This window comes from Pholis gunnellus (genome assembly GCF_910591455.1).
Source record: "Pholis gunnellus genome assembly, chromosome: 19".
Classification (NCBI taxonomy): domain Eukaryota; kingdom Metazoa; phylum Chordata; class Actinopteri; order Perciformes; family Pholidae; genus Pholis; species Pholis gunnellus.
In genome coordinates this window covers 21,385,760-21,397,755 of record NC_136546.1, presented here as the reverse complement: position 1 = coordinate 21,397,755, position 11,996 = coordinate 21,385,760, and the positions used below count along the sequence as shown (strand labels likewise).

Genomic DNA, 11,996 nt, shown 5'->3' with positions numbered 1-11,996 from the left:
TCTTGATAATCTTGTTCATTGATTATTTTAGACAAAGTTCTTGTGTGTCTGCTTGTTAAACTTCTGTTTGTATGAGTCCTTCATATCTACAGAGACCAGGTCCTCTTCATGAAGTCTACAGGAGCCCAGAAGGGACAAGCTGAGTCTAAACTCAGGTCCAGTCGGCTGCAGTCTGCCTCCTCACCACTAGAGGGAGACATATTGATGTGGTGGTAAAATGAGCACATGGATTCCTTGTGTACTTATACTATGACACAAGTGTAGTACTGAGTACTGTCGGTATGTGGTGTGGAACACGGGTCAGCTGATCACTGGAAAGAGGCGGGGCCATGTGGATTCATGGCTACGGTCCACAGGTGCTACGGGGGGGTTGTTCAGGCCATGTAGTGGGCCCCGCCGGGTCCACGAGGTGGTCTTTTGGTGCTTGTTGTGTTGGCGTTGGCGGTCGGGGGGGCACCGCGGGGTTTGGCGGCGGGTTTCTTGTCTCTGGAGGTCGGTCGAGTCTGAACGAGAGACGGCGTCCCGACGGTCTGGAGACCTCCGGGCTCCACGATGGAGTTTATCACTAGAACAGAAGGAAGACCACATTCAAGACCGGGTCCAACAAGGTCCACCTCAGTCCACCAGAGTCACAACAACATCAAGAGGTACAACAAGGTAGCCTAGCTGAGCACAAATAGTGGTTAGCCTAGCTTAGCACAAAGAGGCTCTGTGTACTAATACTTTGGGTTTGTAATCTTTGTTTTATGTCCCATATTATGCAGAACAAATAGTTTCCACCTTCCAGCTGCCTCTGGACTCGTCTCAGCTCTTTCAGGATCGAAGTGATTTCCTGCAACAAGAAACAGAAAAAGTTGCAGCTGCGCTCAGATCAGATTTGAATAGTGAACGAGTTTTAGAGTTTAGAGAAGAACCTTGTTGGAGGTTTTCAGGATGGGGATTTCGTTCTCAGCGTTGATCTTGGCCTCGATCTCCTCCCAGACCTCGGCCTTGTTCTGGAACAGAACCCTGAGAACAGAACCACAGCGGACCACATCATGTAGAGACCTGTACCACCACAAAAACTGGACCTCAATCTGAAAGTTTAGCATCATCAAGGGCTCCCTTACTTCATTTTTTCGGCCAGCTGCTCCGTGTTCTCCCGGATGGCTTGAGACAGCTGAGACACTGGATTCAGCATCAGGTTGTCCAGAATCACCTGACGGAGTTCATTCAGAGACAAAATGGAACCCGATGAGTCAGAAACGTGACATCAAACACCGATGTCCACAGACGTTTACATCCTGATTTCCCAGCACACCAAAACTAACTGCATTAGTCTCTTTTAGTTTGATGGATTTAAGAAATGTTCACACTGCATGCTCAGGAAATTATTATTGTTATTATTATTTTATCTTTCTAGTGACGAACTCTGAGTCTGGACATCAGCTAGCAACTAGCTAGCTCCATCTACAAGAGCAGTAACGTTGTACTGACCTCATTCCTGCTCCTGTAGATGTTCACGAATCAATGACCTTTCACCTTTAGATGTGTCGCTCCACTAAGACTTCAGAATACATTGTGGCTGTAATGATCGGTTCGGCCTCTAGGGGGCACTAGACTAATGTAGTGAAAACCAGCCAGACTACCAGCAGGTGAGAAGCTAGCTGAAAACATTTTAGCTGTGGACTTTTTTTTGTATGATTTGTATTTCTAAAGGTCTGTTAATCAATAATAATAATAATAATAATCAACACATTTAAAAAGCATCTTGTGCACATTAGAACAGAGCCGAGCTGCAGTGTGAACCTCGGGGATTAAACAGTGACCTCTTCGCGGTTCCACGGACGGCGTTGCTTAGAACCGGGCTCCGGCTCATTCATGTTAGCGTCCAGGTCCGAGACGACAGCAGAACCCGGAGGAACCTTCTGGTAGTTTAAACTGGCCTCGGGGATACGTTGGACCAGCTGGAAAGAGAGATCCAACCCACTGATTATTGGTTATTGATCCGGCGAGTGCTCCGTGAACGCATGCACCAAGTCAACATGCAGCTGATGGTGGAGGGCGACATGTGCAGTGAATTTTAGTTCTGCTGGGATACAGCGTGTAACAATAACAGGGAGGTTTAGGAGTGCAGGAGGGTCCTACTGGGTCACCAGCTCTAGTGCCATGAACTGTCCCAAAACCAGTCAAACCAGTTAATTAATGGTGCAGGCCAATGGGAGTCAATGGAAAACACAAAATCAATCTGAGCAGGAATCAGACTGAAAATAAAGATGTGAGAGTGAGAGACCAAATGTAAATGACTACTCCTTTCTCATTGGCTGGAGAGGAAAAGCCCCATCCACTACTACTATTATACTAACAGATGGTAATGAACTACAACATGTGTTAGAGAGCAAGGTGGAGTAGAGTAGAGTAGAGTAGAGTAGAGTAGAGTAGAGTAGAGTAGAGTAGAGTTGAGTAGAGTCGAGTCAGGTAGATAAGAACTGTTTGTGCAGACTGTTTAAATCTTGTATTTTGCTGAACCACTAGTTTTAGAAAGAAGACCAAAAGTCACTAAATCAGTCAGATGCTAAAATTAAAATATTAAGGGTCGGGTAGAGTTGGCTAGAGTTGGGTTGAGTCTGGTCAGGTAGAATGTGGTTGGGTAAAGGTGGGTAGAGTCTGGTCGGGTAGAGTCTGGTCGGGTAGAGTCGGGTCGGGTAGAGTCCGGTCGGGTAGAGTCGGGTAGGTAGATCCCTGTAGGTTTGGGTCGGGTTGTCATACCGGTACACCTGTTTGTCACTTCACACCCTGATCCTGCAGAATGAGTCCAGCTTGGATTTGTTTTGAGTTTTGTGGTTAATCATCTTTTATACCGAACTGAAACAAAAAATGCTTCAGTCCAATCAAACACTGGTGAGAGGGGAGTGTTAGGATCAGTGATGGGAGGGGAACCAATCACACTGCAGGAGGAGTGATGAGTCAGAGTAAGACACCTGAGATGGTCCAACCCCACAGAAGTATGGATAAGATGGCCTCTGAGCAGCACAACAGAGAAATGAATCATGAGAATCCAAAGCATGAAGAAGCTCCAGACAATCATCCTGGAACCTGGAACTCAACCGCAGAGAAACGTTTCTTCACGGCACACTTTGATGTTTAGAATATCATAGAGATGATGGACCGAACTACACAAACAGGGCAACATGTTTGTCTAACTATTTAAACTGGGAACACACTAACAGCAGCACACAGTTACTGACTGACTGTTTCAGATTCCAGCTGTTTAACATTAAATGTGTGTAACTGTGAAGGAGTATGTAATCCTAAACTCTTGCACATTACAAGATAACACAAACTAACTGTGTTTGGTAACCTCGTCTTGTTGTCACAGTCATTAGTTCAGACTGTCCACCATTTTTAAAATCATTGGTTGTGGACAAATCATTGTTATAACCAATGTTATAAATCTAGGGTGTTCCCAGTTCTAGGGGTTGTAGGGGTTGTAGTGGTTTTGATGGTTGTGGTGGTTGTAGTGGTTGTAGTGGGTGTAGTGGCTGCAGTGGCTGCAGTGGTTGTAGTGGTTGTAGTGGTTGCAGTGGTTGCAGTGGCTGTAGTGGTGTAGTGGTTGTAGTGGTTGCAGTGGTTGCAGTGGCTGTAGTGGTTGTAGTGGTTGTAGTGGCTGCAGTGGTTGCAGTGGTTGCAGTGGCTGTAGTGGTTGTAGTGGCTGCAGTGGTTGCAGTGGCTGCAGTGGGTGTAGTGGTTGCAGTGGTTGTAGTGGTGTAGTGGTTGCAGTGGTTGCAGTGGTTGTAGTGGTTGCAGTGGTTGTAGTGGTGTAGTGGTTGCAGTGGTTGCAGTGGCTGCAGTGGTTGCAGTGGTTGCAGTGGTTGTAGTGGTGTAGTGGTTGCAGTGGTTGCAGTGGCTGCAGTGGTTGCAGTGGTTGTAGTGGTTGCAGTGGTTGTAGTGGTGTAGTGGTTGCAGTGGTTGCAGTGGTTGTAGTGGTTGCAGTGGTTGTAGTGGTGTAGTGGTTGCAGTGGTTGCAGTGGCTGCAGTGGTTGCAGTGGTTGTAGTGGTGTAGTGGTTGCAGTGGTTGCAGTGGTTGTAGTGGTGTAGTGGTTGCAGTGGCTGCAGTGGTTGTAGTGGTGTAGTGGTTGCAGTGGTTGCAGTGGTTGCAGTGGTTGCAGTGGTTGTAGTGGTTGCAGTGGTTGTAGTGGTGTAGTGGTTGCAGTGGTTGCAGTGGCTGCAGTGGTTGCAGTGGTTGTAGTGGTTGCAGTGGTTGTAGTGGTTGCAGTGGTTGCAGTGGTTGCAGTGGCTGCAGTGGTTGCAGTGGTTGTAGTGGTGTAGTGGTTGCAGTGGTTGCAGTGGTTGTAGTGGTGTAGTGGTTGCAGTGGTTGTAGTGGTTGCAGTGGTTGTAGTGGTGTAGTGGTTGCAGTGGTTGCAGTGGCTGCAGTGGTTGCAGTGGTTGTAGTGGTTGCAGTGGTTGTAGTGGTGTAGTGGTTGCAGTGGTTGCAGTGGTTGTAGTGGCTGTAGTGGTGTAGTGGTTGTAGTGGCTGCAGTGGTTGTAGTGGTTGCAGTGGCTGTAGTGGGTGTAGTGGTTGTGGTGGTTGTAGTGGTGTAGTGGGTGTAGTGGCTGTAGTGGTTGTAGTGGCTGTAGTGGGTGTAGTGGTTGTAGTGGCTGTAGTGGCTGTAGTGGCTGTAGTGGTTGCAGTGGGTGTAGTGGTTGTAGAGGTTGTGGTGGTGTATTGGTTATGGTGGTTGTGGTGGTTGTAGTGGACATTTAGTGGTGTGCAGCATGTTCTACCTCCTCCCTAGCAGAGATGGTGGAGGCCGGCGTGTTGGGTAGCGAGCTGGGTGAGGTGGCAGTTCCCATGCCGGAGCTCGGTGAGTCTCCGTCCCCGGCAACATCGTGGATTTCCTTCGCCAGGATGGCCAGATCTTTGGCCAGGTCCTGACTGAGCCTGCAGGAGAAACACAAAACATAAAGGTTTGGATGCACCGTGAGAGAAAGACCAGTTTACCAGAGTTACTCTGTTAAGTCAACGTAAGGGTCATTGTTTCTATTTTACTTGGCGATCTCAGCGCTGTGCGTGGACCAGTTCTGATACGGGTCCACCTCGCTCTGGTCCTCATCCTCCGTCTCCAGAGAGACCGACTTGGATCGGGTGGCGGCCGTCCGGTGGCGAGGCGTTTGGGAGGAAGTGGAGGGATGGGAGGAGCGTTTGGTTCTGGGATTCCCTCCACTCGTCTCGTATTCTTCCTCAGAGGATGAAGAGAAGTCTGAGCCCTTCTGTCTGCGACGGGAACCTGGAAACATTTAGATTTAGGTTAATTTTACTGAAGAAGCTCAAACTGTCTCAGTTCTGTTAAATCACTAGTTTAAACTGAGAAAACATCCAATCTGAGAGCTTCGCACTGATGGAAGGAGAATGAAGAACTTTGGGATTTTTGATGAATTTAGCTGTTGAATTGTAGTTCCTGAATGTGATGCAACTCTAGATGTGTGAGCTGTGGATGGAGGCATCGCCATCCTAGATCACGACTGTCATGAGATTTTCAGTACAAAGAATCTATAACGTCCGAATATTGCTTTGGCATTTTTCCGTTATTACAGCCAGGATATGGGTTCATGCGTGGATTCAGAGTCACATCTTTATTCCAAACATGACAGAACGTAAGAAAGTGATGCTGGTAAGCTGTGTTTCCATGGTAACAGCAGCAGACTTCCACCAACAGAATACTGAAACAAAGCCTCGGTTAAATGAATCCCTGATGTAGCAGGTAAGTAGTTTGACAATTTACTGCATAAAAACACATTAAATATTCTTCAGATTGAACTACAACTTATTCTTTCGATCCTGATTTCAATAATATATCATGTATTTTGTAAGACTTAAGTTTAATCTGAAATGAGATTGGACAGACCCACAATAAGACCATCAGATCCTGAAGAGGAGAAGCAGATGAAAAGAGGATGTACATCTACATCATTAAAATCCAGCCAGGACTCACCGGCGGTGGGGTACTTGGCACCGCTGGACCGAGTACGGGTCAGCGGTTGCTTCCCCAGAGCTCCACCCCCTCTGCTAGTGACCTGGCGAGCGTCGCCCACAGACGTCTTCCGGGCGGCGACGACGGACTCAGAGTTTCGATTGGAGAAACCGGAGCGTCCCGTGGAGGACGTCTCTGTATCACTGGGAGCCGTGAAGGAGCCGGTTCTCTTCCTGGGCATCGCTAAGATGTCCAGCCTGGACAACTTCTTCCCATCAGCGGACGCTTTGGACGGCGCGGTGATATGGTCAGAATTCTGGGAGCCCCGGTCGGTCTCGGCACCTTCGTTATCCGAGGTCTCGCCCAGGCGTGCTCGGCGGAGCATGGAGGCCCGGGTCGGCCGCGGTGCCGACAGGCTGTTGGACCGCGTCAAAATCTGCTGAGTTGCCGTCTTGGGCGTCTTTCCATTGTCTTCTTTCTGAAGAGGGGCGATGACTTTCTTGCTCCGGCTGGACGGACGGGAAATTTCATGGTCAGATGATGTTGTTTCGGTCCAGTGTTGACCAGAAGAACCTTGCTTGCCTTCTGACAGATCCAGAGATCCACGGTTCCCCGCACTGCGGCGCATCTGGAAGCGCTTCGCTGCCTCTGCCTTGCTTGATGCATCCGTCGTCGTCTGGTTTCGGCGTTTCTCAGAAAGACGTTCGCGGGCAGAGAGTTGTCGTCCCTTCTGTTGGATGGACGGGCTGGAAGAAGACTTCTCCTTTTGGAGGCTGCTGATGGCGGTACGCTTTTTGGAAGCGGAGCCGATCGGAACGTTCTTGCTACTCACCTGGCTCACGGTGCTCGCCGTGTCCACATCCGACTCACCAGAGAGGGAGTCATCCATGTGGGTGGAGGAGCCTCCTTTCTTTGAGCTACGACCGGAGCCAGACGAGGGGAACTTGGAGTCCAGAGAGGACAGAGTTCGCTCGGCCTCCTGAAGGAAGGACTGCGGGTCCTGGATGGTCTCCCTCCTCTGCTCCATATCTCTGATGGACGGGTGGCTGGAGATGTGGGGAAGCTTCTTCATCTGGACGGTGTCACTGGGCCGGTCTTTGGTGAAGCTTTCCTGCCGGACGATGGATGATATGCAGCTGTCTTTAGTGGGGACAGAATCCTTGTCCTGTATTTGGAGGTTTGGAGCAGAGCTGTTGGGTTTGACACCGGCCTTCCTGGGTTCATGTCCACTCAGGTGTCGGATCAGGACGGTGGTAGGGGGAGGTTTTGCCGGGGGTTCGCGTGCCCTCTCAGACTGTACCGGGCTCCGGGCCTGGTCAGGTTTGCCTGGACTGTCTTCAGAACCAATGTAGAAACAGGTGGATTTGGAGGGGGGAGATACTTTCTCTGGACCCTTGAACAGAGGACCAGCGGCCCCTGGAGACAAAGATCCAGTCCTGGCCTGGTGATTCTTTGTTTTCTCCAGAACAAGCCCGTCATCTGAGCGGCTGGCGTCACTCAGGCTGTCTGGGTCCACATCATCCTGAACGGACAGGCGCAACAGGGTGGAGTCCTGTGGGCGGAGAGGGCCGGAGACTCGGTCCAGAGGTTCCTGGACTTGGTAAGGCTCGTGGCGAATCAGGATACTTGGGGTAACACTATCCAGCTTCTCTGGAGGCACCTGGGGAAGCAGCCTTCTGGTTCTGGAGCTGTGGCTGGACTCCGACTCAGAGTTATCGTAGTTGTAATTTCCCATTGACCGGCTCATGAAGCGCAAATCTAGAAAAAAAAGTTATCTCAGTTATCTCAAATAAAATTATATTATATATTATATATATACTTAATTTGCATTATATTTTATAAAATAGATGTTTTAAGGCCCAATCCTCAACTAATGTACCAACACCAAAAACAAGTCCACGTTAGGAAGCAGACCATGTGGGGTCAAAAGGTGCTTTACAGCAATCAGGGATTGTGCTTTTAAAGTTCAGCATTATTGGCATTGTCCAACTTTTCCAGTGTCAATATTAGAGTTCGTCAAAAAGAATAATTTTAGATACGGCTATCTGATTAATAGAAGGTAGAAAAGTATTTGGGTTTGATACCCAACTCATCGTCTTCTGATATACTGCATAGACAGAAATAAAACCGCACCTTCCAGACATTCCCCTTGAGGCGGAGTGGAACCAGGTTCAGCATAGCTGTCTGCCAGACTGGCCCAGCGGGAGACCCATTTGGGTCCTTCCAGACCTGCTGATGGAACCTAGAAAACAAAACAACATGATGAACTTTACCGGACGATAGAGACGTGGGACCAAAGAGTCCTCCAAGACTTGACAGAGTAAATAATGTACCAGGAGAATCTGAGGGAATAACAACACTAGACTTCATGCACTGGGATCAGAACATGCTACACAGGTGTTTTTTTCCAGGTTCTGATTCTGTTTTTACTGGTTTTTTACCTGTATGGGGCCTGTTGGGGGGCCGCTGATAGCAGCTGGGATAAAGCCATGCAACGGTTCCACAGTGCTACCATCGCTAGGCAGATTAGCTTGCTCATCCTTGCCATCATTTATTACAGGTCTATACACTCCTGTGTTCACACCACTGTACTCTGGAGAGTCGAGGACACCAAACACCTGTCAGAGCACAGGGCATGCATGAGGACGGGGGGGGCAGGATCACGGCAACAGGAAGGAGCAAGAAGGACAAGAGGTTTCATGCATCCCTGAAGCGATTTAAAAACACACTTTTTATTCAGGCACCTCACATGAAAATGGTTCTCAGATATATTTATAGAAGCTTTTCTGTAGTTCAGACGATGTTTATATCGGCAATTTGATTGTGGACTGACGATTTGAAGAAGGGGAAGTATAGACGTAGTTTGGTCACTTATTTGGATATTATAACACAAATAAGGTCTTTACAGCCACCCCCAACCAAGACGCTCTAAAGGGATGTTTGTTTGTGTCTTTTACTGATGTTAGCAACACAACAGCCTCAGTAGTGCCTCCATACAGTACTGTTTGTTCTCTGTCTCAATGCAAAGCAACTTTTTAAGAGTCAATGTTCAGGGAGTTGTTTCACTTTTACACAAGTAAATATTCTCTCTACTCAGAACTGAAAGGGAAGTTTTTACATCAGCAGTATGAACCATGAAAGCTGCTTCAACAACACTTTGAGGTCACCGTGAGTTCACCTGATCGATCATGTTGCGAGCTTCCTCCACCTCTTTGTCCTGCGACTCCGTCTCGATGGTGTAGGTCCCGGCATCACTCAGGCTGTCGTCCTCCTCGTTCCTCATCATCCTCTGGGAAGCTTTGGGGTCTCCTGCACGGACGCCCAGGGGCAGCATGGGGGCCATGGGAGGCCCAGAGGAGTGGACCGGAGAAGCGGTCTGGACAGCAGCAGCGTTGGTGGGGATCGAGGGCTTTGACGTCGCCGTAGGCTGTAAGGGGGAAGTGGGGTAGGAGACTGAGGAAGGACCCGGAGATTCTTGGGGGGAAGGAATTCTTGCATGAGGAGGCGTCACCATCACCGGCGGTGCAGACATCGGGGGAGGGGACATCTTGTCCCTCTTTGGGGAGGAATCATGTCGGACAGAATCCTTCAGGAATTCAGCAGCGAACTCCTGGGCGAGCTTGGACTTCTTCCCGACGCTGCCGAAGGGTCTGATGCCGACAACCGAGGAGGATCGAGAAGAGGAACCAGAGGAGGCCACCTCCCCCTCAGTTTTCTCCCTCTTCAGAGAGCTCGACCTCTGGGGGCCACCGTGACCTTGGCCCTTCAGGGGAACCGTCACCTGCTGGGTGGGGGGGACGTGGCCATGCACGGACGCTGGCCTCTCGCCGCCTTTCCGCCGCTCCAGCTTGGCCTTCAGGGCGGAGTACGAGTCGGCGTGAGCCGGGTTGTGCGTGAAGGACTGCGAGCGCTTTTTGCGCGGGTTGTCGTCGAAGAACTCGATGATGAAGGCCTGCTGGGTGAGGTGCTCGGGGGGCCCCTGTTTGGGCTCCTCTGTGGTCGGCGACCGGTCCTGAGGAGGACTCTGGGACAGGGGCCTCTCAGGGGCCACAGGTGAGGCCGGGGCCGGTCCGGGTGGAGAGTACTGGAGCGGCCCTGATTGGACCGTTTGCTGCGACGCCTCCGACTGCTCCGACTGGGTGGAGTGGTGAGATTTACTCCTCCCTCCTTTGAGAACCGGGTCCTCTGAGTCACTCTGGGTTCCGTCCTCATGATGGTGACCTGACAACAAGAAAACAATCAATAATCAATCAATCATCATGTTACATGAAAAACAGCCTCGGTCCGTGAAGACGACTCTGACCTCTGAGCGTCTTGATGTTGATGGCGAGGTCACTCTTGGTGCTGTAAACATCTTCACACGTCGGACGTCTTCTCATCATGCTGACGTCGCTGTGAACCAGCCAATCGGCCACCTTGCTCTCCGCTGACATCACATCTGTGGGCGTGGCTGATGTGATGGCGCTGCCGTTGGGCGGCGCCTGCTGCTGCTTCCTCTGGCGGGTGGAGAACTTGGTGACGTGGTCTTTGATCTTGATCTTGCCGGGCATGCAGTTGTCGAACTCGATGGTGAAGGAGGCGTGGCTCTGAACCACGGGCGGGGTCGGGGTGGGGGGGGGGCGGCGGTGCTTTGGGCGTGTCCGTGTCCTTGGTGGGGATCTCGTGAAGCTCCGCCCCCAAAGTTTTGGGGTGCTGGAAGTCCTTGGTGGGAATCTCGAAGTAGCTCGGCTCACGCTGGTACGGAGGGAAAGCGGTCTTTGGTTGGGAGTCGAGCAAAGATCCGGAAAAGTCCGGATCCACCAACGAAGCGTCTCTCTGAACTTCTGACAGAAAAAAACAAACATTTAATATTAATAACAACAACAATAATAATCATACAGGTACTTCTACATGACAGACATGTATATAGATCTATTAGTGCTGGGCAACGATTACAATGTTTTATCGCCATTAATCGCATCATGCGCAAAATTCAATAATGAATTCAAAAGTAGTGTATTGCGCACTTTTATTTTAAAAGTACTGCTATAAGAACAAAAGGGCAACAACATTTGGTTTAAACACTTTAAACGCATCAGATGTTGTAGAGATACGGTGACAGAACGCTGGAGACGATCATGTCTCTTCTCTGTGCTCAGTGTGTGACGTCATGTGAAACCTTCACTGCTGTGAACACGAACAACACGTTTCATCACAATGTGTGTGTTGTGTGTTCTCCTCTTCATCACTATGATGCTGTAACTCAGAGGTGATGAAGGTCACCCAGCGATGTCCAGTAGTCTCCAGTGAGAGCAGCAGCTGGTGCTCGTTGTGACGCGTCGCTGTTGTCGTCTCTCCTTTAACACAACTCGTGTGTTCTTCTGGTGACGGTGCGTCTTGAGGCTCATACGTGACGTCATGAGAACGTTCCTCAGACCGACATCTTCACAACACCAACCTGCAGAGTGTCTCCACTGCTCTGTAGCATCTGTTAGCTTGTCTCTGTAGCATCTGTTAGCTTGTCTCTGTAGCATCTGTTAGCTTGTCTCTGTAGCATCAGTTAGCTTGTCTCTGTAGCATCTGTTAGCTTGTCTCTGTAGCATCTGTTAGCTTGTCTCTGTAGCATCTGTTAGCTTGTCTCTGTAGCATCTGTTAGCTTGTCTCTGTAGCATCTGTTAGCTTGTCTTTAGCTTCTCTAAACGTCTCTCACGCGCTGCATCAACGTAGTCTGAAGACTTCCTCCACCGCTGCCAGTGAGCAACGCACTCTCAAAATAATAATAATAATTACAAATAAATGCGTTAAATAATTGTCGGCGTTAATTAATGAATACCTTAACGTGACATTAACGCGTTAACTTGCCCAGCACTAATATATATATAACATGATGAAGTATTGTTTTACCTGCATGAGGTTCATCGCTGGTTTGAACTTTATGTCCATAATCCTCTTCTCCCCACCAAGATGGCTGACCGTACAGAGGAGTGGGCCGACTCACCGGAGCCTCTGAAACACACACACACACACACACACACACACACACACACACACACACACACACACAC

The 11,996-nt window shown here is 49.5% G+C and overlaps 1 protein-coding gene across 1 annotated transcript in view; it reads right to left on the bottom strand.

Annotated features, from left to right (window-relative positions):
- Positions 1-374: 374 nt before the first annotated feature.
- Positions 375-11,996, bottom strand: part of LOC306711749 (centrosomal protein of 170 kDa protein B-like) — a gene marked incomplete at both ends in the record, with an annotated part of 13,297 nt that continues 1,675 nt past the window's right edge. Inside the window, 15 exon segments of the mRNA XM_079180766.1 lie at positions 375-565; positions 781-832; positions 915-1,008; positions 1,110-1,198; positions 1,809-1,946; positions 2,961-3,002; positions 4,766-4,922; positions 5,031-5,268; positions 5,974-7,710; positions 8,086-8,194; positions 8,394-8,570; positions 9,131-10,173; positions 10,256-10,577; positions 10,579-10,775; positions 11,836-11,937. Of these exon segments, the coding sequence (XP_079036892.1) occupies positions 375-565; positions 781-832; positions 915-1,008; positions 1,110-1,198; positions 1,809-1,946; positions 2,961-3,002; positions 4,766-4,922; positions 5,031-5,268; positions 5,974-7,710; positions 8,086-8,194; positions 8,394-8,570; positions 9,131-10,173; positions 10,256-10,577; positions 10,579-10,775; positions 11,836-11,937 (4,688 nt within the window).